Here is a 23,895-nt window from a genome sequence, read left to right on the forward strand (position 1 = left end):
TTCTCCTATCAACATCCCACTGGCCATTTTCCTCTCCTCCTAGCCCTGGTATAGTGTCTCTATTTCATGATGTTATGTCCTAAGCCCATCCATGTGTAATTACACCTTTCAAAAGCCATCTTATTTTTGTCCTTCTGAGAAACACAGCATGACAGTTATGACATGCCTTCAAGAAACAGCAGTCATTATAATCTACCTGCAAAATGGAGATTGAAAGGAGCCATGCATTTATACTTGCAAAAATAAGCTTAGAAGCAGTATCATTTGAAAACAACTCTCCCCTCTGTGTCAGGAGAGCTGTACTGTAACTTTTACAAAATAAAGCACCACACAGCAGCGGACTCTGCTGTTCCTCATAGTGAGATATAAAAGTCTTTATCCCATAACAGCCACTGCCAGTGCGTGCAAAGCAATGTAAATGCAGCAATTAATTCAAAGGAGAAGTGTTTTATTACATATCAAACAGTGCCTAATGAAATGTGCTATATTTTACTGATACCAAGACTATTCGAAACTCGCATTTTTAAAACAATTGAGACCTGGCAGCAAGAAGAAAAGACAGTCTTGGCAAATTGGAAATAGTTATGATGGATGACAGTGAACTGAAGGTCTTACTTGATTTCTGAAGGCTCGGAGGAAATTCACAGGACACAGAGCTGAAGGTTACCTATTCTCCACTAATACAACTCAGAATTACCTTAAATTAGTCAACCATTTGCAATTTTAAAATTTTTTTTAAAAATAAGAAACAAGGAACATAAGGAAACTTGTCTGTTCTTTCATGAAGGAAAGAAACCCAACACACAAACAGATGACTCTTTCATTGTTTTATTTAAAAGGTGGCATTTGTTGAATTCAAACACGATGGTACAGATCAGACCTAATAAATCTGAGGACACTTAGAGAAACAAGGTTTTGTTTGTAAAGAACAAAGGTAGTTACGGATTTGGGCAAGGGTAGGTTGTGAGGCAGACCTGCTTGTAGATATGCTGCTCTTTGGTATTCTGTAAAGCAATTCAGCAGAAAGGGACCTAATATTTATTTTGATTTGCACCAAGATCAATAAGATTGAAGGGGTTTCTGAGGAAAACTCCTCAGCAATAAGATCACATACCAGATGACCATGATGAGAAACTGATCTGCATTTAGACTGACTCTGCCTCTTACTCCTTTAAATACAGTTTTATTTTTCAATTCGACACCTGTTCTGTTTCACAGAGAGTTGCGCCTGAAATGACTTTAACTTATGCAACATCCACAGAACTCCTGCTTAAGAATTTCACAGCTCAATACATCTACAGCTTTTTCTGCAAATCCATGCAAAATTATCATTAACTCAAACCTTAGAAATGTTTATACCACTTCTGATTTCAAAGAACACTACATGAAGTGTTTTAGTTTTCAAGAAATTTTATGACATTTTGTTATACTGCAAGAAAACAGAATTCCATTAAATTCCTCAGCATACTAAATCACACAACTATCATTCTTCCTGGAGACAATAAATAATTTTCATTTTTAGAGAAGAGAAGGAAACAGAAACATGATGACTCAGCCATGAAGTCAACTCAAACTACTCTGGTTTCAAGAACTCAAAAAGAAGTCCAATAACTAACTAGATAATAATTACTTACTAACATTTTTGATATTACCTTGATGTAGCCAAGCAGTGCAGCAAGATCAAAGTAGATGTTGTATTTTCCTGTAATCACAACTGCTGTCTCTAAGCAACCTCCAAATATAGTTGGGAGTTTGATAAGTGCTCTATTTAGGCTGTTTTAGGAAATGTTTCCACTTCAAGCTATCTTTTGCAAACATTCAACAAAGTAAGTTCCTGTTAAAATTAAACTAATGTATTGATTTTGTCTCAGCTATGAAATTAGTCATTTTTTTCAGCTTTCTGTTTGTAAAACAAGCTATTTGAATAGAAAAATTTGTGTCAATTTAATGGTTCATTTTTCTTCAAAACTGAAGATATGTTCTTCATGTGAAGACAGTTCATGGGACTGTATTTATGCTTCCTCAGAATGCTGTTTCTCTTCAGCCCCAAGTCCCACTTGGACACCGAGGAAGTCTTGCCTCATTACACTGGATTTCTACAGTGTGCCTCTCCTACTAGAACTTTTCAGTCCCATATTTGTTCTACACTGATAACAACTTTTGCTTTATTTAACACCTCCTGTACAATATTTTGAGGTGCAAACAACAGTTATATTAATGAAAAAGAAAGCCTGATAAGGGAGTCTGGTACAAATAAAAAAATTTTTATAAAAAATTGAATTAAATTCCTAAGAACTGCACACAGCTTTAGCTACCTTCATGAGTGTAGAGAGTATTGTGTGTTCCTTGTACTGGCTTTCTCCTCTTCCTCACCCCCACCCCCCCTAGTTCCCTGCTTATTGAATGTGGCACCAATGATTTCCATAGTAAATGTTTAAGACAGGACAGTATTTATTGCAGCAAAACTATATTTTTATCATGCAGCAATGCCATGCCCCATTTATTCTCATTCAGACATTAATCTATAAAAGTCACAGAAAGTACCTACATTTACTGTTACTTTTTACACATAACAGAAGCAAGAAACATCATGCTGCATGACAGGGAGCAGAAAGAAAACATGTTTATCACTTATAAGCTTTTCAGCTGATTTACTGTTTTATGCTAACGTCACTAAGCACAAAAATACACTGTACTCACCAAATAAATTGCTCGAATGTCCTTGCTTAGATATGGGTTTCAGTTCATTTAATCCCCACGCGTAACGCTTATAATTATCCCAGGCATGCTTCATCATCTGTAGGAAAATGAAAGCAGGATTATAATGTTGATTTAGCAAGAAGCCACAGCAAACATCACCTTGAGAATATTCTAAGTTCTAAAAACATTTAATTCAATTCTTAACCAAATTCCTGCTGCATGCATTAGATCTATGAAATACTCAATAAAAAATAACAGTGGCACTGTTTTCCAGATGGCAGTGGGATGGCTGCTTTAAGAATTACACAACTGTCCTCTACACTTTTGTTACCTGCAAGCTTATGGTCAAGACACACTCAAAAATAATTAATTTTTAGGAAAGGAATTCATTGTGTCATATATAAATTCAATTGAGATTTTATTTCCCTTAAGCATATGTCTCAGAAACTGAGGGAAGTAACATTTTTAAAGAAGGTTTCCCCCCTAGAAGCTCTAGATTCTTCAAGGTGAACGTAAAGCTTACAGTAGTTTTCAGATTTTGGCAGAGACCCGCTTACATAAAACTAGCTGGTTCAAACTCAGCACTGCTAGTAACAATAGAAGGATGGTAAAGTGGGCAGGCAGAACACCTAGAAAATGTTTTGAGGTTTTTACAATACAATCTTTTACGACTATAAATGCATCTGTAGCTACTTTCATATGTCATTTTGCACAAAGAAAGGAAAACCTTTACGACTTAACATATCACCACCAAATCATATTTTGCACGAGAAGAGGTGCACCACAGAAAAATACTGCTTTGGGAAACAGCCTTGCAGAGCCCAGCACAGAAGTGCTGTGGTAAGAGCAGGGGGCATCCACACAGAAGTCAGGGGAGTGGGTTGACTCAGGAATAGCTCACACTCTCCACCACCATCACCAGACATATCTGGTGTGAACTGTCCTTTTTCAGCATGGTCCAGGTGCATGTCCAGGAGCCCAAACATGTGGTGAGAAGAATGCACACAGCTCTGCAGGCCTGGTGACAAACCACTGCCACTCCAGCAGGTCCAACACCTCCCCTTGGCAACCACCAGTTTGAACACCTGCTCAGGAATAGTCTTCTTTAAAGGTCACCACAATATAACTTTATGTAATAGAAAGATTTTGCCACCTTGCTGTTCCTCCTCCCCTCTTCCACAAGGCAGAGTAGCACTGGGAATGCCAGAGGTCATCTTCTAGACAGAGAGTGACAATTTCAGACCTTTTCAGAGATACTGCTTCAGGCTGTCAGATGACAACACTGCTCTGTCCTTGCTTTCAGATCTCTTCTTGAGGCCTTGTGTGTCAAGGATAATTTTGTTAAATAACGGTTACAATCCTAAATTTAAAAGCAGCAGCCTTGGGACATGCTGATAATAGTAATCCTGCACTTTCCCCTTTCCTCTTTCCTTTGCTCAAACCTCAGAGAAATGATGTCAATTAAAAATCTGCATTAAGCCATACTACAACAAATGACAACAGATTTTCTAGAATACTGCCATACTTGTGAGAATAAACATTTCTCCACTATTAATGGGAGGAAAAACACATATCTATCCTGCAGGAAAATTCACAGATGTTAATCTAAACTACAAGTCCAGCTTTACAAATACAAAAAATTGGCAATGGCAGTTAATATGTGAGCATTTTCAACCAAAAGATTAGTGTGGCTCAGATCTCAGCTGAAAGGCAGTGGGTCAGAGGCCCTGTGGAAATGGTCTCAGGCCATGGATGGCAGCGATATGCCGGATGGCAGGAGCTGTGTTCATTGCTTGACTTCATTGCGGAATGGCTCAGAAGCTCTCCCAGGATGGAGCTTTTTGTCTCAAAGCAGAAATGGTAGTAGGCAGCCAACTGGCAGGCTTTATGACTATGGGGCCTTCTCAATCCCTGGCTACAAAGATCAAGACTGCATGAAACCGATAATTTGTCCACAGCATATTTTCTAATTTACCAATTGAAATTTTCTGGTGATTTTGCCTTAATTCTGTCCTGCCATCATATCCCAGACCTGCAAGCTCAGCTTTAGATATCAATGCACAAATTCTCAGAGATTTTGGGAGGCTAAATCCTAAGCTTTGTCAAAGCTTATTTTCTCATGCAATCACACCAGAATCTTTTCATTTGCTTAATCTTAATCAGGGCACACCACACAAAAGGGATTTTTTTTTTTTAAATAAACTAAACTTGTAATTAAGTGTCCTGAATCAAAGGGCCTAAAGATGTAGTATTATAACAACATTATAATTGCTTAAGCCACTACCAGCATTGTCCTTCCCTTTTTCTGTCCTTTTTCTCTTGCATAAGAAATGCAGTGGTCATCTATTCCCAAAACAAGTCAGTTCAGGATACAGAAACTTTTGCAAGTAATATTCTTGGTTTGAGTATCAATTTTGTCTCATCTGATTCCCCAAGTCAGATTGTCACAAGTGTCAGAGTTACCAAGAGGGAAAGGCAGGAACAGCTCCAGACCTGCTCAGTCCAGCCACAACAGTCACAAAGGGTGTGATGGTACAAGATATTCCAGATGTAATCACTTGCCTCTGGTTTTCCCCCATGGATTGACACTTCAATCATATTGTATCATAAATGTATGTGTGATTTGGTAGCAGAAACTACTCTAATTACCCTACAACTCATCAACCCCTAGCTAGTAAGACAGGAAGATAACCCAGACAGTAGACACTACCTTCTAATAATATATACTATTGTATGCCAATGAACATCAGATGGGTTGTTGGGGTATTTTACAAAAATTTCCTCCCATTCTATTAACTGCCATTCTACTCAGGTACATTTATCTAATTGTTTCCTAGGAAATTACAATGTGTGGATTCCACAAGCCAAGTAGACAAGAAAAAAAAAAGCAAACAAACAACAAAACCCCCAAACAAACAATCCGAACAAATAAACCAAAAAGCACTGCTCTGCCTAAATTTAAGGAAATAATCCAGTACGAAAAACCCTACCAGAATTTACTGAGCAGATCAAATTAATCTCTTTTGGCTTATCAAAGTGTTCTTTGAAACTCTTCCAGAAAGCCTAGATTTAGACAAAACCACTGAGGTTAGTGAGTAAAGTTACTCCTAAGAAAACACACCTTTAGGACATCCTTGCTTAGACATTTGGAGATTTATGGACAAACATTGAAAGCAAAAGGCAGCTCCAAAAGCAGTCAGTGAGCCCTCTAGTGTTTCAGAAGAAACGAGCCATTCCAACTAAATGCAGCCATGAACGGCTCTTTACAAAAAAGTTATTAGCTCGTAGCGTTACTGTGTTACTGGGCGAAGAGCTCGCAGACACAGCAGCCAAAGAACCCAGCCTTAATCAACACCGCCTTGCTACACAAGCGACCTTGGGCATCTACCCTATCAAGAATTTCCAGGATTTCTAGAGTCAGAAATACTCCACATTCTTTCCCCCCTGTGGAAATTACAAAACCATATTAAGTTTCCCGCTACATTAACTTCCTATCTGTAAATAGCTTCATTTTCTATGTAAGAATGAAAGGGTTCTAAAATATTGAGGAGCAATTTTAATAGACCCAGCTCACCAAGGTAATTCTTTGCTTAGGCAAAACTCCTAGCACTGGTACTTTGGAATTGCATTTCAACAGATTTTTTTGAGAAATCCATCCATCTTTGCAGTCTTTACCTTTTTGTTTGCATGGAATATCACCAAATCATTATTTCCTGATTTTTTTTTTCTGTAATTCACAAAGAGTCTTTTGATCACATCTCTGACTACTTGTACAAGTGTTGCTGATCACTTGAAATTTCTAAAGGTCACAGTTACTGAGAACACCTCCTATGTCAACACAACATTACTGATGATGTTAAAAAGATAAAATTCCCAATGAGGAAGGCTCCAATACCTTTTGACTAGATTATTCTTGATACTCTCAAACTCCTCTACAGTACAACTAATAAAATTATTTTAAATAATTCCATATTAGTCTTCCAGGATGTTAATAACCAGAGCTACATTTGCATAGAAGCATCCCTCAGTCCTTTCAGTTTTATTACATGTTTAAAAAAAAAAATCCCAGAATGGTTGGGATAGGAAAGGAGAGATGATCTGGAGATCAACCACTTCCAGCCTCTGTGCTAAAGCAGATTCACCCACAGCAGGTTGCCCAGGATTTTGTCCAGGCAGGTTTTGAATATCTCTAGAGAAGGAGAATCCACAACCACCAGCTTGTTCGAGTGCTCACAGTAGAGATGTTTTTTCCACACATTTAGATGGAACTTCCTGTGTTTCAGTTTGTGCCCATTGCCACTTATCTTGTTGCTGGGCACCACTGAAAAGTCTGACCCATCTTGACCTCAAGATATTTGTGTGCATTGATAAAATCCATCTCAGTTGTCTCTTCTTCAGGTTCAACAGGCCCTTAAGCCTTTCCTCATAACAGAGAGATGCTTCAGTCCCTTCATCATCTTCATAGCCTTTTGCCAGGCACTCTCCAGTAACTCCTTGTCTTTCTTGAACTGGGGAGCCCAGAAAGGTTCATTGAACCTCAAACTCTAGAACAGACTGACAGCTCTTTCTCTGTGAAAGCAGAAACAAAACCCTTTCCTGCAGCCATAATATTGGCCAACTAAAAGATGATGATAACACACTCCCGTTTGTTGGTATTTTAGTTACTGCCATCTTTCAAAGCACTCTAACACAACACTAGAGAGGACATATAAGGCACTTGAAATTCGCAAAATACAGTTCTATTCAAACGTTGACAGAAAACAACAGTAATGATGAATTAGCACAGTAATAGTGGTGCTCAGATGGAAATCCTTGCAGTACCAGGGGGAGTGAAAAATAATAACTTAATAAGGTTTATTTTTAGCAGTTACATATAAGTGGGGGAGACGCAAAAGAGGATGTCAGGAAAAGAATTAAAGCACCTTTTAGAACTGGGATATTAAAGGAGAAAAAGGATTAATTGCACGAAATAGTACCATCTTGACCTTCAACAGAGCCATTTAAATCTTGCCAAGACAGAGGAGGAAGGCAGAAGATGAAGGTAACTGAAAGTTCAAGAAATGAAGAGACAAAAAACCCCAAACAACTCCCTCCCAAATCAAACCTCCCCCTGCAACAAAGCTCTGAAGAAAATGTAACAGTTTGTATAGTCTCTATTAACTCCCACCCCTAGCTTAAATAATCTTTTTTTTTCTCAGTTTACACTGATCTTTCTACACATTTAAGTTATTCTCACCTTTTAAACTCCTTACCAGAACTACTACTTAGGCTAGTCTCCCTGCATCTTCTCTTGCTGCTGGAACTAAAACATCATTTTTCCACAGTATCAGCTAGGGTAAGGAAGCCCCTAAAATTAGTGAGAAACCTCAACAGGCATTCCACTTGAACTTTCCTCCTGTACAAATCAACTTGCATGGCTGAGGACTGCTCTGGGGCTGGCTGGGATGAAGTTAGCATCCTTCACTGCAGCCCATATGGTGTTTTGAACTGCTGCCTGAAATAATGCTGGTAACACAACAGTGTTTTGGCTGTTGCTGAACAGCACTTGTAAAACAGCAAAGCTTTCTCTTTTTCCAGCTCCTGCCCCTTTTCCACTCCCCCTGAGAGGGAGAATGGAGGAGGTGGCTATAAGGTTGAGGGGGGGACAGCTGGGAGAGCTGACTCCAGCTGGTCATAGGGTTATTTCCTGCCATGTTAACATCATGTTCAGCAACAAAAACCAGGGCAGAGGAAGAAAGAGCAGTTTTCCAAGGTGACTGCTGTTCAGTGACTGGGCGTCAGTCTGACTGTGGGAGGATATGAGTGATTGCCTTTGCACCATTTGTCCCTGTCCCCTCCCTCTTTCACCTAATAAATGAGCTTTATCTTGACCCACCAGGTCTCTGGCTTTCATTCTTCCTGTTCCCTCCTGCAGCCCACCTGGGCCAACAGCTGTGTGGAAGCTGGGCTGCTGGCCCTGGTGAACCCACCACAGTGGATCCTCAGTGCAGGAAGCTTGTGATCACAACACAACCTTCCGGTCTCTTTGCTCCCATGAAATATTACATCAACATTAGCAAAACCTCAAGTTTTAGAAAGCCTTATATTCTTACTTTCTGCTCCCATTACTGTTAACCAACAAGCTAACTATTCTGTATAACCTGTTCACAGCCACTGAAAACCAACCAAATTGCAGCTGAAAAAACCATAGTAAGAATTTATTATTAGCAGATGTAATACCACCTTTGAAATTATTGTCACCAATTAGGATTTCTCTGTGAAATCCTTCAGCTGGTTCACTATCACTTTCAAAAAGCTATGCTGGATATATGAAAGCTTTGTTTAATATGTTCTTACTGAATCTACTGATTACCACAGTGAGTAATTTTTGGAAACACACAGCCTTTGTTTCTTTAGTTATCAAAAGTACGCATTTGTGTTTCACCATCTTCACAATGATATTTAGTGTATCATTGCACTTCAAAGAAATACAAGTTATTAACTGAGTTTATTGAGCTTCTCTTGAATAATATGCCTCTAGAAAACATGAAGTAATAGGTTAATTTTCTCTTTCTCTCAATACATAACACTTTTTCTAGGATTAGTAAGCACAACTATATTGCAAATTCATTTGACTTCTTCCCTTGTTTCTGAGCATGATCTTTGTTACCTTTGTCAATATTCACTGTTATTGTTTTGGTAGTGCTTTAAACCTTTAATTTCCATCTTTTCTTCCAGGTCGGCATGCATTCCTAACGCATTCCAATGTCTTTTCCATCTGCAAATGTTTTGATCCCTAATAACTACTTATAACTACCCTGACATTTTTTTTTTTTTTTAAAGAAATTTTTATCAGTATTCACAGTGTGTTCAGACTTGCTCTATAGTGGAAATTCTAGGTGAAGATGTAAGGTGTTCTACTGTAGTTACTTCTTAGCTGATTAGTTCATAACCTTATCTAAGCAAACATGCAGATCTGACTAACAGTGATACATGTCTGCTTTAGGCTCCTTCAGATAGTCTGTCTACTGTTATGCTGGACTGCTGACAGAATTCACTATAAGCAACTTTCCATAAAATGAAAACTTAAAGTTAACTTTTTAACCGACCACCAAGGTTCACTAGAAAACTAGTAAAAACTGGTTTATATCCAGATCACTGTTTTCTGTACGTAGAATTGTGTCTCGAGTTTATTTGCAAACTAAAAATTAGCAATTATAGTCGAATTTTATTTTAAGCTATTTTCTGTTACTATTTCTTACTTCAGATACAAAGCTGAAGAAATAATCTCAAATGTATAAAGATTCATCTCAGTTGATACTGTTTATTTTTTTTTTCTCTTGAATCTGACAGAAGATGATACAAATGACAGAGTCCCTTTCTCTATTGGCAACAGAAATCTGTTTTTCTCCTTTGAGACATGTAAAATAAATCCTGTCACTATGAACCTTCATATAAATAATCACTTCTTATCTGTCAGCAGGAAGATTATGGCAAATCAGGAGCTTGACAGATTTTTGGTGTTTATAACCTCATTTCCTAATGGCATCATCCTGAGTTAAAAGCAAACCACACAGTGTCAATGTTTGTGTAATAGTCGCTGCCAAAGTGTCACCATTTCTAATTTAGCAGGTGGATGACAACCATGCTCTGAAGCCCAGGCAGGCTGGAGGAGTTCCCATGAATGCTTCCTGATGGGACTTCCACCCAGCCAAGAAAAGCCACAAAGGAGACTTCAGTATTAGTTAATGGGCCAGCAACAAGGATTCCCAGTCACTGCTCCCCACAAAGCAGCACACAAGGGTTTGGGGAACATTTAGGTGCTCACAGCTTCCTTGTGCACTGTGATAGGAATGAAGGACTCCCAACAACCCACAGGTTCATTCAGCAGTGTTGCCCACAGGGCAGGGCACCGCCAGACACAAAGTGGGGGCAATACCCGTACCTCCTACCATGACCAAGGTGGCCAAACTGGATGACAGGATTTTCACTTAGTATTAAACATGCACATCATATAATGGAATAATTTATAGGGTTCTGTATTTAATGATCTGCATTAAAGGGATATGCGAGCAAAATCCTACTACTCCCTCAGCATTTAAGCATCTTACAAATAATTCATTTCTTGCCCACAAGGACAAATTAAAATTAACAAAAAATCTAGCATTTGCATTTAAAAAAAGGGAGTAAGAGAAAATAAAAATCTCAAGGCCTATTCTGAGAATTAATTCATCCTTTGTATTGCAAAGCACTTCAAACTCCTCAAATGGAAAGCCTTACAGAAATGCTAAGTATTATTCCCTCATGTGTTAAGTTACAGATAAACTTCTATTCTTATATTTTCTATTCCTCACAGTAGCTTGTAAGCCTCCTTAGGACTGTATTAAACTATCCAACTAATATTCATCATATGCCGTTCTGGGCATCATTTATTAACCAGGGGCAGACTCTGCACAGTGCTTCATTCTGTTACTCATTTTAAAAGGAATCAATTATCCTGTTAATTCTGTAACAAGAATTCTAATTAAAAGGTAACTAAAGAGAACAGGAAATTTGCAGGTAAAGTATTTTCTACACTTATTCTATTACTGCACATTTTATTTAATGCACAAATACACAAGAAAAAAGAGACTATTTCATGTAAGAAATAACTAATAAGAACAGCAGCCCTTATGCTTTGATGTCTGCATAAAAAATAATTTGAAAAATGATTGTATGACATATGAAACTAGTCCATGATAACAAGTCACGTTTTACTCATTTGTCAGGCACACCTCTCTTTGTCAACTGAATATAATTGAAATATCTCTCTTTGTTAACAGTAATGTACTGCTAAAATTGTGAATTTACTGAAAAACTGGAGACACCAGAATATTTTACTATTAGTTTCTGAGAGCTGGGCTACAGTGCATTAACTATTGAATTGTTCATTTTAGTAGAAGACACCAGAGTGATAAGGCAGAGAAACCTGAAGGAAAACCTTCAGGAAGGAAGAGTTTACCTGCATACTTCCCATATTAATATCATTCAGTTAGTGTATTATATTAGCCAATATCTACAGCCTGCTTCTTACCTGGCCATCTCACCAGTACAGCTAGGAAAAAACCGAACTATTTGGTGTGGCACAGAAATATCCTGAGACCCCTTCCTTTACTAATAAAAAACTAAGAAGGCAAGAAAAATGTATGGTTCTTCCCACAAAGAGCACTGTCCTTGCACTTACGGTAACCAAAATTCTGCTTAACTGCAGCCAAATGAAATCATCTGTTTCAGGGAAATAGAGAAAAAGATGGTTCAAAATCCTGCCCACACAGTCACCCAAATAACAGCTTTCATCCTACCTTGAACCAGCCAGAGTACATCAGTTTTAGCTCAGTTTTAGACTCATTCACTCAATTCCAGCTGTCTTCCACCAAAAGTATAGAAAACAAAATAGATATGCAAGAAAATGCTATTTCCTTATCAAATTGAGGGGTTTGAATAATCTTTTTTTAAATTGTTTTTTATTTCATCTCCCAGGTAAGCTAGGATTTGAGTATGTTCTGTAGGCATTCAAATAGTTTTTCCTGAAAATATCTGCCTTGAAAGCATCAATTAGGATATTGCTCAACTCTTTCTTCCTCCAACTCGCAGTTACTAGTGGGTGAACCAACCACACATTCCCACTAACTACAGGACTAAGTGGGAAAAGAAGAAATAGCACTGAGGTGCAGCATTGTGGAATTACAGACAGTTTAAATTAATAACTGAAAATCTTCTTTTTCAACTTATGCCACTTGTCATTTATGTCTGTATACATAAACAAGACAGAAATCTTGAACTGTCCAAGTCATCCAGTTCCAAACAAACGAGCAGTCTAAAGAGCAAGCCATACAGCCTCTACCTTACAACTTAGCAACTGTTACCAAGATCTGCATTTCAGAAAAAAAAAATGAAGCCTACAGCCTGTCACTCAAAACCATTGCATTTCTCCAAGGCTGTCTTCTTCAACACTTAATATAAAAAGTCAGATGGGCTCTCTAACAGCTACAGGGATATTTCCTTATCACTAGCACAAGAGATAGATGATGTTTCTTCAGACAACCTATTATTTGAGCAGTCTGGATATTTATTTTTATCTTAAATCTGTGGTGGATAAATCAGTGATGCTCTATTGTTCTGGTTTTTTATCTAAGGTGAGTAACTGCTAGTTATTTCTTAAAGAACCAGATCACAAAGATATTTTGTGTTAATTAAACACCCATTAAAGGAAACATATCCCATTATAAGGTAATGTGGAAGAACTCAGGTCATTGTTCATTACTGACAACAACCAGAAAGAAAGCTCAAATATTTTCACTTAAAACTGAAAAGCACTGAAGAAGAAAGAAAGCTTTTCACTTAAAGAAAAGCTTAAAAGAAAGCTTAAAGAAAGCTTTTCACTTAAAGAAAGAAATATTTTCACTTAAAACTGAAAAGCACTGAAGAGTTGTATAAAAAAATTGCAGAACTAGTAGCAGCCTCTGAAGTTCAGCACAATTTGAATAATGTCATAAAAGGGAAGGCAAAAAGAAAGCAATTTGTGGAAATACTACTATTATGAAGAACAGTGGTATACATAGACTCATCCCACTCAGTGTCATTTTTTTTTTAGTCTACTTATGACTTGCTACAGTTTCCAAGAACTCCCAAGCTGAACAGTGTGAACAGTTCAGCTCCTGCACCTGCATGATACAATCATGCTTTTGTTCTCTTTTTCCTACTATTTTTTAAGAAATTATTTGGTAAGTTTTGCTGCTAATTAGATTATAAATTATTCATGGCATGGACTGTATGTTCTACTTGTTTTTAGGTAGCTGGCACTCCATAGCCATGCTGCTAGTGAAGTTCCCAATCTCAGCAGGGGCAAGGCAAATAAAAAAGTAAACAGTACAATAATAAGCAGTGTTATGCAAAGCAACACAGACACAGAAAGTGATTAACATCCAAGGTGATTCAAGCTGCTGTTCCAGAGCATGATTAACACACACAACAATGAAATAAGATACTTTCACACATTTTGAATCTCAATCTCCCCTTATATGCTTCTAAGCTTTATTCTGCTGCTAAAGTCAGTAACAAAGTTTTGGCCACCTTGTTAAATGGAAATTGTCAGTATATCCAGGTCTATCCAGCATGTCTTTTAAGACAGGAACAACAACTAAAAAAAGCAGCAACAACCTTCTTGAAGTTTCTCCCCCTTGCTAAATTAGTCTACGTTCATCCTACAATCCTGCTTCCCGAATACCAGGGAATTGGAAGTGACAAGACAGTATCATTGATGGTAAGAAGTTTTAGTGGTGAGATAAATGGCAAATTTGCATTGAAAGGCAAAATTTCAGATGTATTTTCTACGAACAATTCTTCTTTCATCATATTTTCTTTTATTTACTTGCATTTGATTGAAGCGGGTATTTTCAAATGTCTTTTTAATTGTAGTTTTTTTCTTAAGAAAAATAAATGAAACAGTGAGCCATGCATTATTAATCGATTTGTGGCCATTACCAATTTAAGTTAAATGGCTAATAACAGTAAGTAAAAATATAAACAAGCTACAAAAGCTACTAGAGTTTCCCAGTTAATGAGAAACTTACTAGAGCTTGATGCTGCCCCTGAATTTATGAAGTGCAGGGCACTTGGAGTTTTCAAAAATGCTGGGTGCTGACAATCAATACTTCACCCATCCTCAGGCCATCAGCTTTGACAAAAGGCCAGCTCTTCCTTTCCCCTCCCCTCTCCTCTCTCCAGCATCCAGTTAGAGAAGCTGAAGTACTCCACTGCTAAAGATCACTACTGTGGCCACAGTGAAATTGTGCTTTCTAAAGTCAGAGAGCCTGTTCACTGAAGAGTATTTACATAGATTAATCAGATACGCAGTTGCTGCATGGATCAAGGGCTAAGTCTACATCATTACCTCTACTGTCAGAAAGTCTCTTCAGCCTAATATCCTGGAATTAGGGCAAAAGGATGGGACTGATTCCCAGCAGCTGAAAACCAGTTACACGTGTGTCAAGAGCAGGTGACACCTGAAGAATATGAAACAGCACAACTGTACCAAGCTTGTAAGCAACCACTTCGGGGTGGGGGAAGGAAATCCAACCTGGGAGCCAGGGCTGCTGTTGGCAGAGGTCAAAACAGGCTGGAGAAGAGGCCAACAAGAACTTCATGAAATTTAGCAGGGGTCAGATGGTCCACAAGGAAAGGGAGCCAGGGAGGCAGAGGTGTGGGCTGCCCAGGGTGGCTGTGCCAGCTCTGCTCCTGGGGGTTCCAGCACTGTGAAGGCACAGACCTAAGCAGCTCTGTCTGACCTTGGATCAAGGACCTTCTCATACCTCCAGACCAAGTTATCATGCAATCCCACCAAATTCAGTATGGATTGCACATATTTATGCACATTTTATAGGGCAAGTAAATTGACTTTTCCTGATCAACAAGGACACAACTCAAATTTCAGCCCAAGATTGTGGCCGTTTAAAATACTCCAGATGAAAATCATGAGTTGTTAAAGCCTTTTCCCAGCCTTCAGAAATATTTCAAGGTATTTTCTACATGAAAAAAATACACTAACTATGCAAAACACTGCCAGCTCGTTTCTGACGGGAAGTTAAGAGCTATCTACTTAAGGCGTTTGTTTAGAAAGAACCAAGAAGAACAATCAAGATAGTCAGACCCTGGCAAAATGTGATAAAGATCCAGTGTCATCTACAAATTCATGATTTCTTCCCATTTCACATTTACATCTACTTATCTTGGTCAGATTGATCAAACAGCTTTTCTAAGGCTGCATTTGATTTCAGAAAAAAAATATTTTAAGAACTATTTATTTCTGCGGCCCTATCTCCAGGAAACATGGGTTGTACAGTAGCAGCTTTTCTAAGGTGAAAAATTTCTTGCTGTAAATTAATCATCACATCTAGCTTTGCACACAATGAAATAACCACCAAAACAGGAAATGTGTATCAGATGTTTTCCTTCAGCAGTTTTATCACAGTATTCGAAGTGGATATTGTAAGCTGCCTAAACATCACCATTCTTTGTGTGGCATTTTTTTTCCTCTTGAAACATTTATTTGATTAGGTGGCCTGTGGATCCTGACACAGTGCTGGTCAAGTTCCCCAAATACTGGACACTCAGAGCTCATGCCTTTGCTTAATTCCACTACCATATGATACAAAACAGCAGCTGGGTTGGCAAATTAACTTTCCAGTTCATGTAAACACATCTGCAAAAATAGTAATAAGATACTTTCCCCATAGCCAACAGGTGAGACGTACCTACTGGTATCTGTATTTCCTTCTGTCAGGCTGGAGTAATGATGGCACCTTGGAAATAATTCCTTTATACTGAAAAGTACAACTATGCCATGAATCCTTTTGTGGAAGGGTACTGCTTAAGAACAAACATAAAAATCTGAAGTCTGCTTTTATGTACTAGAGTTAATTTAACCCTTGTGTAGTAACTCTTCCAGTGCTATACACAGCATTACACAGTATTTTTCTTATATATCCAAATCTTCCTCAGCAATAAGCAGATATAATTAACATAGAAAATCATAGGATGGTTAATAGTTCATCAGCTCCATGTGAGTTTGGAAAGAACTGTCACAGGCTTATGGAGAATGCCTCTGATCATGTTTTCATGACAAAAGAATTAGATGCTCAGTTATATGAGAAAATGAATGCAAAACCATAAAACCATTATGAGATAAAACCAGCCACCAAGGATACAAGTGCTCTGTTCCAAACACCTCCTGACAGTGGAGGATAGAGAAGAAAAAGAAAGGATTCAATTAAGAGACAAGAAGATATTTTCCTCAATGGAAAGGATGAAAAATGGGCAACAAGATAAAAATAGACATAAAAAAGTAAGAACTGTTCCTGAATGACTTTGTAAAAGACAAAAGAAAGAAATTAAACACACAAACAATTAAGTTTGTTCCTGAAAAGGCAAACACTCAAGAAACATTGCCAGAAGATACAGTGACAGCATAACAGGATACTGAAGGATTTGAGAGAGTAGATAGTCAGAGAGATGCAAACTTCATACTGCACTTCCTAAGTTGTTAACAAAAAGGGCGTCAAATGCAGTTTTCACAGCACAAACGGAACAAACTAATTTTAGTTTGCACTATCTATAACACAGATAATGGCATGACGACTTTTATTAGGATATACCTTCCACCCCACACACCCAGTAGAGACTTTATACTATAGAGTCATGGAATCGTTGTGGTTGGAAAAGACCTCTAAGGCCACCAAGTCCAACCATTAACCCAGATCTGCTAAGGCCACCAATAAAATATGTCCCTAAGCATCAAAACCACATATCTTTTAATAACCTCCAGGGATGGAGATTCCCTGGGCAGCCTATTTCAATGCTTGACAATCTTTTTGTGACAAAGTTTTTCCTAACACTCAACCTAAACCTCCATTGGTGCAACTTGAGGCCATTCAACCTTGTCCTATTGCTTGTTACCTGGGGAAGAGTAACCTCACCTCGCTACAGCCTCCTTTGAGGCCGTTCTAGAGAGCGATAACATCCCCCGAGCCTCCTTTTCTCTAGGCTAAACAACCCTGTCTCCCACAATGGGTGAAAATTTTAGCTTTTTATTGCCATCTAAATTACAGTTTCTCAGCATATATGGTGCCTCACACAAATACTTAAGCTACAATAAAAAAAATATAGAAAGTGCAATGCTTCTCCATAATACAATGCATTCAACAGCTACCTGTAATTTCTCACCCTTCCTAAGAAGGAACAGGAAAGCCAGCTACTGAGAGAAAGGAAAAACTGTGGATGTGACTTGCCTTCCAGCCACTCCTTTTTTTTTTTTTTTTAAATTCTCTTGCTTTTTCCTGGCAGGTATGTAAAACCACACAAGTCTCCCAGAATCTCTGTTGATTCCTCACCTGCATTTCAAGATTCCTTAACAGAACTTAATGTAAACTACAGTACACATGAGAAAAAGTCTTCGCTCTCCCTCAAACTATTTTGGACAGTTCAGCCTAAAGTTAAAACTTTAGGGGCTCGGAACCAGGTGGTCTTTAAGGTTTCTTCCAACTCAAATCATCTTATGAAAATAATTACAGAGTTTGCTGCAGCTCTTTTCGAAGGTATACTTCAAATATAAGAATAATTATATAATAATAATAATTATATGAAAAGAAAGCATCCATATCATTATAATAATTTAAAAAAAAAACCAACCTATGTCAGGTCACCAAACTACAAAGTGTCTCATAGAGTAAAGCCAGGGGTGTAGTTTGCTGTTGAAAATCCTCTTCCCATGTTTATAAAGAGCTCTCCCTCAACGCAAGGAAAACAACCAACCTACCAAACATATACAAGCAAAAAACACATCAACTTCACTTGCTATGGATAGAAAGATGACTTGGACAAGCCCCTTCCAGGCAGGCTGATGGCTGAGGAGCAGAGCAAGCAGGGACTGAGTCTCCACAGCAGCCTACTTGACAGGTCCTGTCAGTTTTCATTTCTGGCTTACCGCCTGCCCACAGCAGCTTTTCTAAATTCTGAAGATTCTACTTTTGGGTGAAACATTTTTTGAAAATAAATATATTGTTCTTTATTGCCACATTTCTTCCTTAAATCTCAAATTTTTCCACCAGGAATGTTCTCTATCAGCTCTGGGCTTTTCCAGCTACCAAGTCCCCTAATCTCCAATGCAAAAGCTGTGATTATCCCTGTAGAAAGACTTTAGGAAACCACCAGCTACATAAACATTGAGGTATGTGTGAACTGTATTATTCTGTAACCTTTTTGGGGGTGCAGGTGTAAAGAATTACAGACTGCCAGACTCTCAGCATGGCAGGGCAGCAGGAGAAAGGCACTGCCAGGCTGGAGGCGCTCTGCCGAGATAACACCACCAAGATAACACCACCGGCAAGTGCGAGATGCTGCAGATGACAGAGGGGGAGCAGCCCACACACACGGCTCACCCTGTCCTGTGGCACCCTGACAAGACAGCAAGGGGACAAAGGGCAGGCAGGTGCTAGAGATAACAGACTGCTAGCTTTTAACAGGGTTGAGGCCAGTGAGAAAAGTGAAAGCAGGCTGGTTAACTGGGACGTGATGAGGATGACAAATGGAAAGAATTCGGAAAGCAAAGAATGGGAGAAGGGAATGTAAGGAGAGACAAATCGGGTGTTTGAGGGCACATTATCAATGCAGTGAGGAGCACACTATCAAAGCATTGCTCCTTCTCCCTCCTACAGGTGAAGGAACAGCTAGAGTGGATCTCCTGAGGTCTTAGACTATACCAGATGGAGCAGACTTTTCCCCAGGTTCATAGCTCATTAACTGGGCATTTGGGTAATACTAATGGAACTCTGTTCATGAAAGTTATGAATTCTGTTTGTACCATTCTGAAACAATACAAATAGCTTTACTCAGGACCTTTTTTTGATTGTTTTTCCTGTCTCAAAAATAGATTTCTCTCAGGGCAAAGCAGGCGACAACCATTCCAGTTCTCAGAAGATACTCAACACAAAAAATGACTGCTAGATCAGAGTCTAAAAGGCATATCTACTAGTTTCCTACCCATAACAAATGCTTATGAATAGTACAAGCAAATAAACACTTCCTATGAGTAATAGGAGTGTTCAGAGCTTCAGAGTGGAAGACTTTTGGAGCCAGATGTGATGCTTGCATGATTAATAATGCCCAGTAGAGTTCTCTTCCACAAAATTACTCAACTGTTTTCTGAGCTTGTTTGAATTTTTTATACTCATAACATCCTGCAGAATGATCTCTACAGCTCTGCAACATAAAGTGCAAAGAACAGGTTTGTTCTGGTTTTATCACCCAGTAGTTTCATTTGATGTGCCTTATATTTGACAAACAGGAATATTTCTCAGAATAGATGTAAATAACACCACTAAGTACACCATAAAAACTGATGTCTTACTCTTACCCCTCTTTCTCCCAATTACAGTGCTTTCCTAAAAAACACAGACTCTATTTAATCTTAAAATTTTGAAACAAAGTATGCTTTTTATTATGCAGTTTAGTAAAGACTGTTGTAGTGGAGAAGACTTGACTTGACTGAAACATATGATATACTCCCTTCTAATTATCTACTATTTTTGAATTAGAAGAAGCTAATGTGCTTGAAATCTTAGTGCCTGCATTCTAATATGGGGAAGCAATTCTCATCTTCCCTGAAATACTTCATTAGATACATCCATAAAAACTTTCTATATAATAGCCATGTGTTAGCACAGTATCCAGTTTCCACACCATGTTCATGAGCAGCAATTTTTGACTCTCAGTGATGAGCAGGTTACCTGCCTATGATCTCAGTCTCCATACATTTACTGATTTCAGGATCAAATTTCAGAAATCCAGAACTTTTAACTTTTAGGGACTCAAATATAACATTTAGCATGTTAAATTAACATGCCTTAGAGATGACAGTTTAGGACAACAGAGGTTTCAGTCCTTCTAAAGATATATTTCATCAGAACGACACAAAATTCCTTTTTGAGCACAGAAGTTGAACACATAAGCTCTTTTAGACAGCTTCTCACAATCTTTTCAAAACTGCAATATGTTTCATTCCTAGAACTTAGTCTTTCATAATATCTCTGTTCAAAAATGAAAGAGGAAGAAATAGTTGTTGGTCTGATACTACTTTTTAACAAAAAATGTGTAATGTTTTACTCAAAGAAATTGAGAAGGACTTTTCAGTTCTTCCAATGCTCTGCTGTTTGGGACTAACACAGTAAAATTACATAGGCCTTTCATTCCAAAGTTTCCATCCTGTAATGACCACGTGAAAAAAAAAAAAAAACTGTCAGGAAAAAAAAACCTCCTGACACATCTGTTAAGTCTGTTTTGTCTACTCACTTTCACAAAATGCTGAATCATATTTTCTCCACATGCAAAGAGATGCCTGACCACACACAGAGATCTCATCTGAACATTGCGGTTTGGATCTGTAATTAGCAATGTTTTTAGATTGTTTAAGTTTGTTCCAAAACCAGGACACATTGGAAGGTTCTGACATAATTTGTTTAGAGTAGGACACAATGTATCCTAGTTGTTTCCTGTTAATCATAACAATTCATCATTCCCTGTGTTCAGTGATTTAGGGCTGCCAAGCACATGGAATAGCAAACCCGTATGTATTGTTATCCTGATTTTGGCTGGGATGGAGTTAATTTTCTTCTCAGTAGCTGTACAGTGCTGAGTTTTGGATTCAGAAAGAGACTAACGTTGATAACACACCAATGTTTTCGTTGTTGCTAAGTGGTACTTATCCAAGTCAAGGACTTTTCAAGTTTCCCAGGCTCTGTCAGCAGGTGCACAAGAAGCTGTGAGAGAGCATGGCCAGGACAGCTGACCGAACTGGGCAAAGGGATATTCCATACCATGGAACATCATTCTCGGTATAGAAACCAGAGCAGTCTGTTCCTGAAGGACTGCACCCCATGGAAGGGACCCATACTAGAGCAGCTCATGAAGAACTGCAGCCTGTGGGAAGGACTCATGTTGGAGAAGTTTGGGAAAGACTGTCTGCTGCTGGAGGAACCCCAGGCTGAGGAAGAGTTTAAGAAGTCTACTCCTGAGGAGAAAGGAGAAGCAGAGACAATGTGTGATGAACTGGCCACAGACCCCACTCACTGTCCTCTCCACAGCTGGAGGAGGAGGAGGCAGACAAAATTAGCGGTGAAGCTAATCCCAGAAGAAAAGAAGGGTGGAGAAAATGTACTCTAATATTTGGGTTTACTTTTCATTATCCTAATCAGATTTGATCTCCCCATGTTGAATCTGTTTTGCCCATGACAGTGACTGGTGAGTGACCTCTCCCTGTCCTTATGCCTACCCACAAGCCTTTCATTCTATTCTCTCTCACCTGTTCAGCTGAGGAGGGGAGAGATAGAGCAGCTTTGGTGGGCATCTGAGTTCTATCCAGGGTCAACCCATCACACTCAGTTAAGCATATTTGCAAACTTTTAGCTGATACAGTTCATTGAGAGTTAAAAATTTACCTGCAGTAGTTAAGGAAGGCAATGAAGTACTGATGTGAATATTGCAGTGGAAATCTTATTGTCCCATCTGTCAGTCGTAAAACAAACAAGCCAACTCTATCACTGCCTTACGCTGATGAACACAAGAGACTCATTTCCTTGTATTCTACTTGTACCCATTAATAGCCTATATTCTTTTAAGGCTGTCATTTCTTTGAGGAACAATCAGCTTTGAGCTTAGTTCTTTTACACGTACCAGTATAGTAGCTTTGACAAGAGCTACTAGGCAGTGTGTTCATCTGCTCCTGACTCCAAAATAGGTCACTAACCATTGCTCCAGCTACATCAAAGCAGACCCCTCCAGAAGTGTCACACTAGTCAGGGCCCACAGCTGGAGTGCTGAAGAGCCCAGAGCTTTTCATGTCCCGTTCAAGAGCAGTGAGATGTGGCAGGAAAGCCTTTGGGCTGCACAACACAGGAGGGAAGGCTTTGCTCTGGTGCCTGGTACTACTGGAACTGGTCTCATACTACGACCTCTGGTCAAAGATGGAAAGGTGCTATATTTAAAACATGCAGCAGCTCAGGTTTTCCATTTCTCTACCTGACTTCATATCTACCTTTATATATGACGTCTCTGCTACTCACTAATAATGGGTAATAACCAGACGCCAGAGCAAGAAACTATCAAGCTTAAATACTGAGCATGTATTTTACATTTTTTGAGGAAGTTATAAAGTCAGGATCAAGTCAATAATGCCTGCTGGTGCAAGTGAGTGCTGTAATCAGACTGCAGACTAAACCCAAGGCAGTGTCAAGCAGAATGTAAAATGAAGGGTCTGCAAGAGAGGCAGCACATCAGAAATATGTCTGTATTTGAAGTTCCATGACAGTATTAAATAAACTCAAATTCAAAAACTACAGTCTTCCAAAACACATATCCTGAAAAACTTGTTTAATATTTGCAGTCTAGTGCCTTTTTCATTGATTTACAGAGAAATTGTTTACTGCTTACTTTTGGAGGAACAGCAGTCTGCGCAGAGCATCATTTGCTATGTTTGAAAGCGACAGATACAGCCATAAAGAAAGGAAACCCACCTCCACTGCAGTGCTCCCTCTAATTCTCTGTCTTCACTCTCAACACTAATGAAGGGAGATTAGAATGCTTCAAGAAATCATTAGGAAATGCCAGTTCTGTGCCATCATGTCACAGTTACCTTACAAGGTAGACAGTGGCAGACTTCAATACCTCACCCCAGATGGAGGAATATTTCAGTGATTCCATCTCTGTACAATAACACTCTTCTTGGAAGCAAACTACTGTAATAATTTGTTCATGAAAGGTATGTTTTTCACAGATCAAAGCGGACTATAGTTTTTGCTTGGCTTTAGTCCACATTACAAAGTAAATAAAAGAATATATGTTCAACCTATGCCCAAATTTCAAAAAGTACCAATATTCCACAATCTTCACTTACTTTCAGCAACCTTTGCCCCCTGTGCTCCAAAAGGCTTGGAACCAAGTGCACATGCCATGTTATTCTATGAATAACACCAGCACACACACTGTGACTTCAGAGAGAGATGATTTTTCAGTAGCAAAGTGTGTGCCAAAAAAGCAGTGGGGTTTTGGTGAATTCCCTTCCAGTTCTGATCTGGAGGAACCACAGCTGGTTAGAATTTTAAGTGTACTGCCAAAGTCCAAGGGAGAATAAAAAGAACATGAGCTTTTGTGCTGATCTGGGGAAAATGATTGACTGTACAGATCTTAAAAGGTCACGAAAATGCAAAAATATTTTTTTTCCTCACAATACATATTTTCCCTACTTTTCTGTAGAAACAGAAGGAAATGGGTTTAGAGACAGATGCTAAAACAAACTAAATTCTGTTATAAAACCCCAAATTATTTCTAAATTCACCTAGAGGTATTACTGAGGTCATTGCTACTTCAGTGATACTAACCATCTCACAAAAGCTGGAGAGCACGAGGAAACCAAGTGATGTCCCAAAGTGAGAAATTAACTGTGAATTAACTGTAGAGATTAAATTCTTATCAAGTACCTTGTATAAAAAGCTGATTGAGAGCTGCTGATAAGAATTTTCAGTAAGCTGTAAAGTAGTGAATAATTTGCAAGCAAATACTGCTCTTGCCCAAAGAGGTCTATATTTAGTTAGTAATAGCCCTTCTGAAGACCAAAAATATTCTTTAACC

At 38.6% G+C, this 23,895-nt stretch overlaps 1 protein-coding gene across 1 annotated transcript in view; it reads right to left on the bottom strand.

The window, feature by feature from the left end:
- MAN1A1 (mannosidase alpha class 1A member 1) overlaps positions 1–23,895 on the bottom strand; it is a 141,066-nt gene that overhangs the window by 101,439 nt on the left and 15,732 nt on the right. Inside the window, exon 2 of the mRNA XM_041423972.1 lies at positions 2,701–2,797. Within this exon, the coding sequence (XP_041279906.1) occupies positions 2,701–2,797 (97 nt within the window). The remainder of the gene's footprint in view (positions 1–2,700; positions 2,798–23,895) is intronic.

Source organism: Onychostruthus taczanowskii, unplaced genomic scaffold (genome assembly GCF_017590055.1).
Source record: "Onychostruthus taczanowskii isolate IOZ18803 unplaced genomic scaffold, ASM1759005v1 scaffold8, whole genome shotgun sequence".
NCBI classification, from domain to species: Eukaryota; Metazoa; Chordata; class Aves; order Passeriformes; family Passeridae; genus Onychostruthus; species Onychostruthus taczanowskii.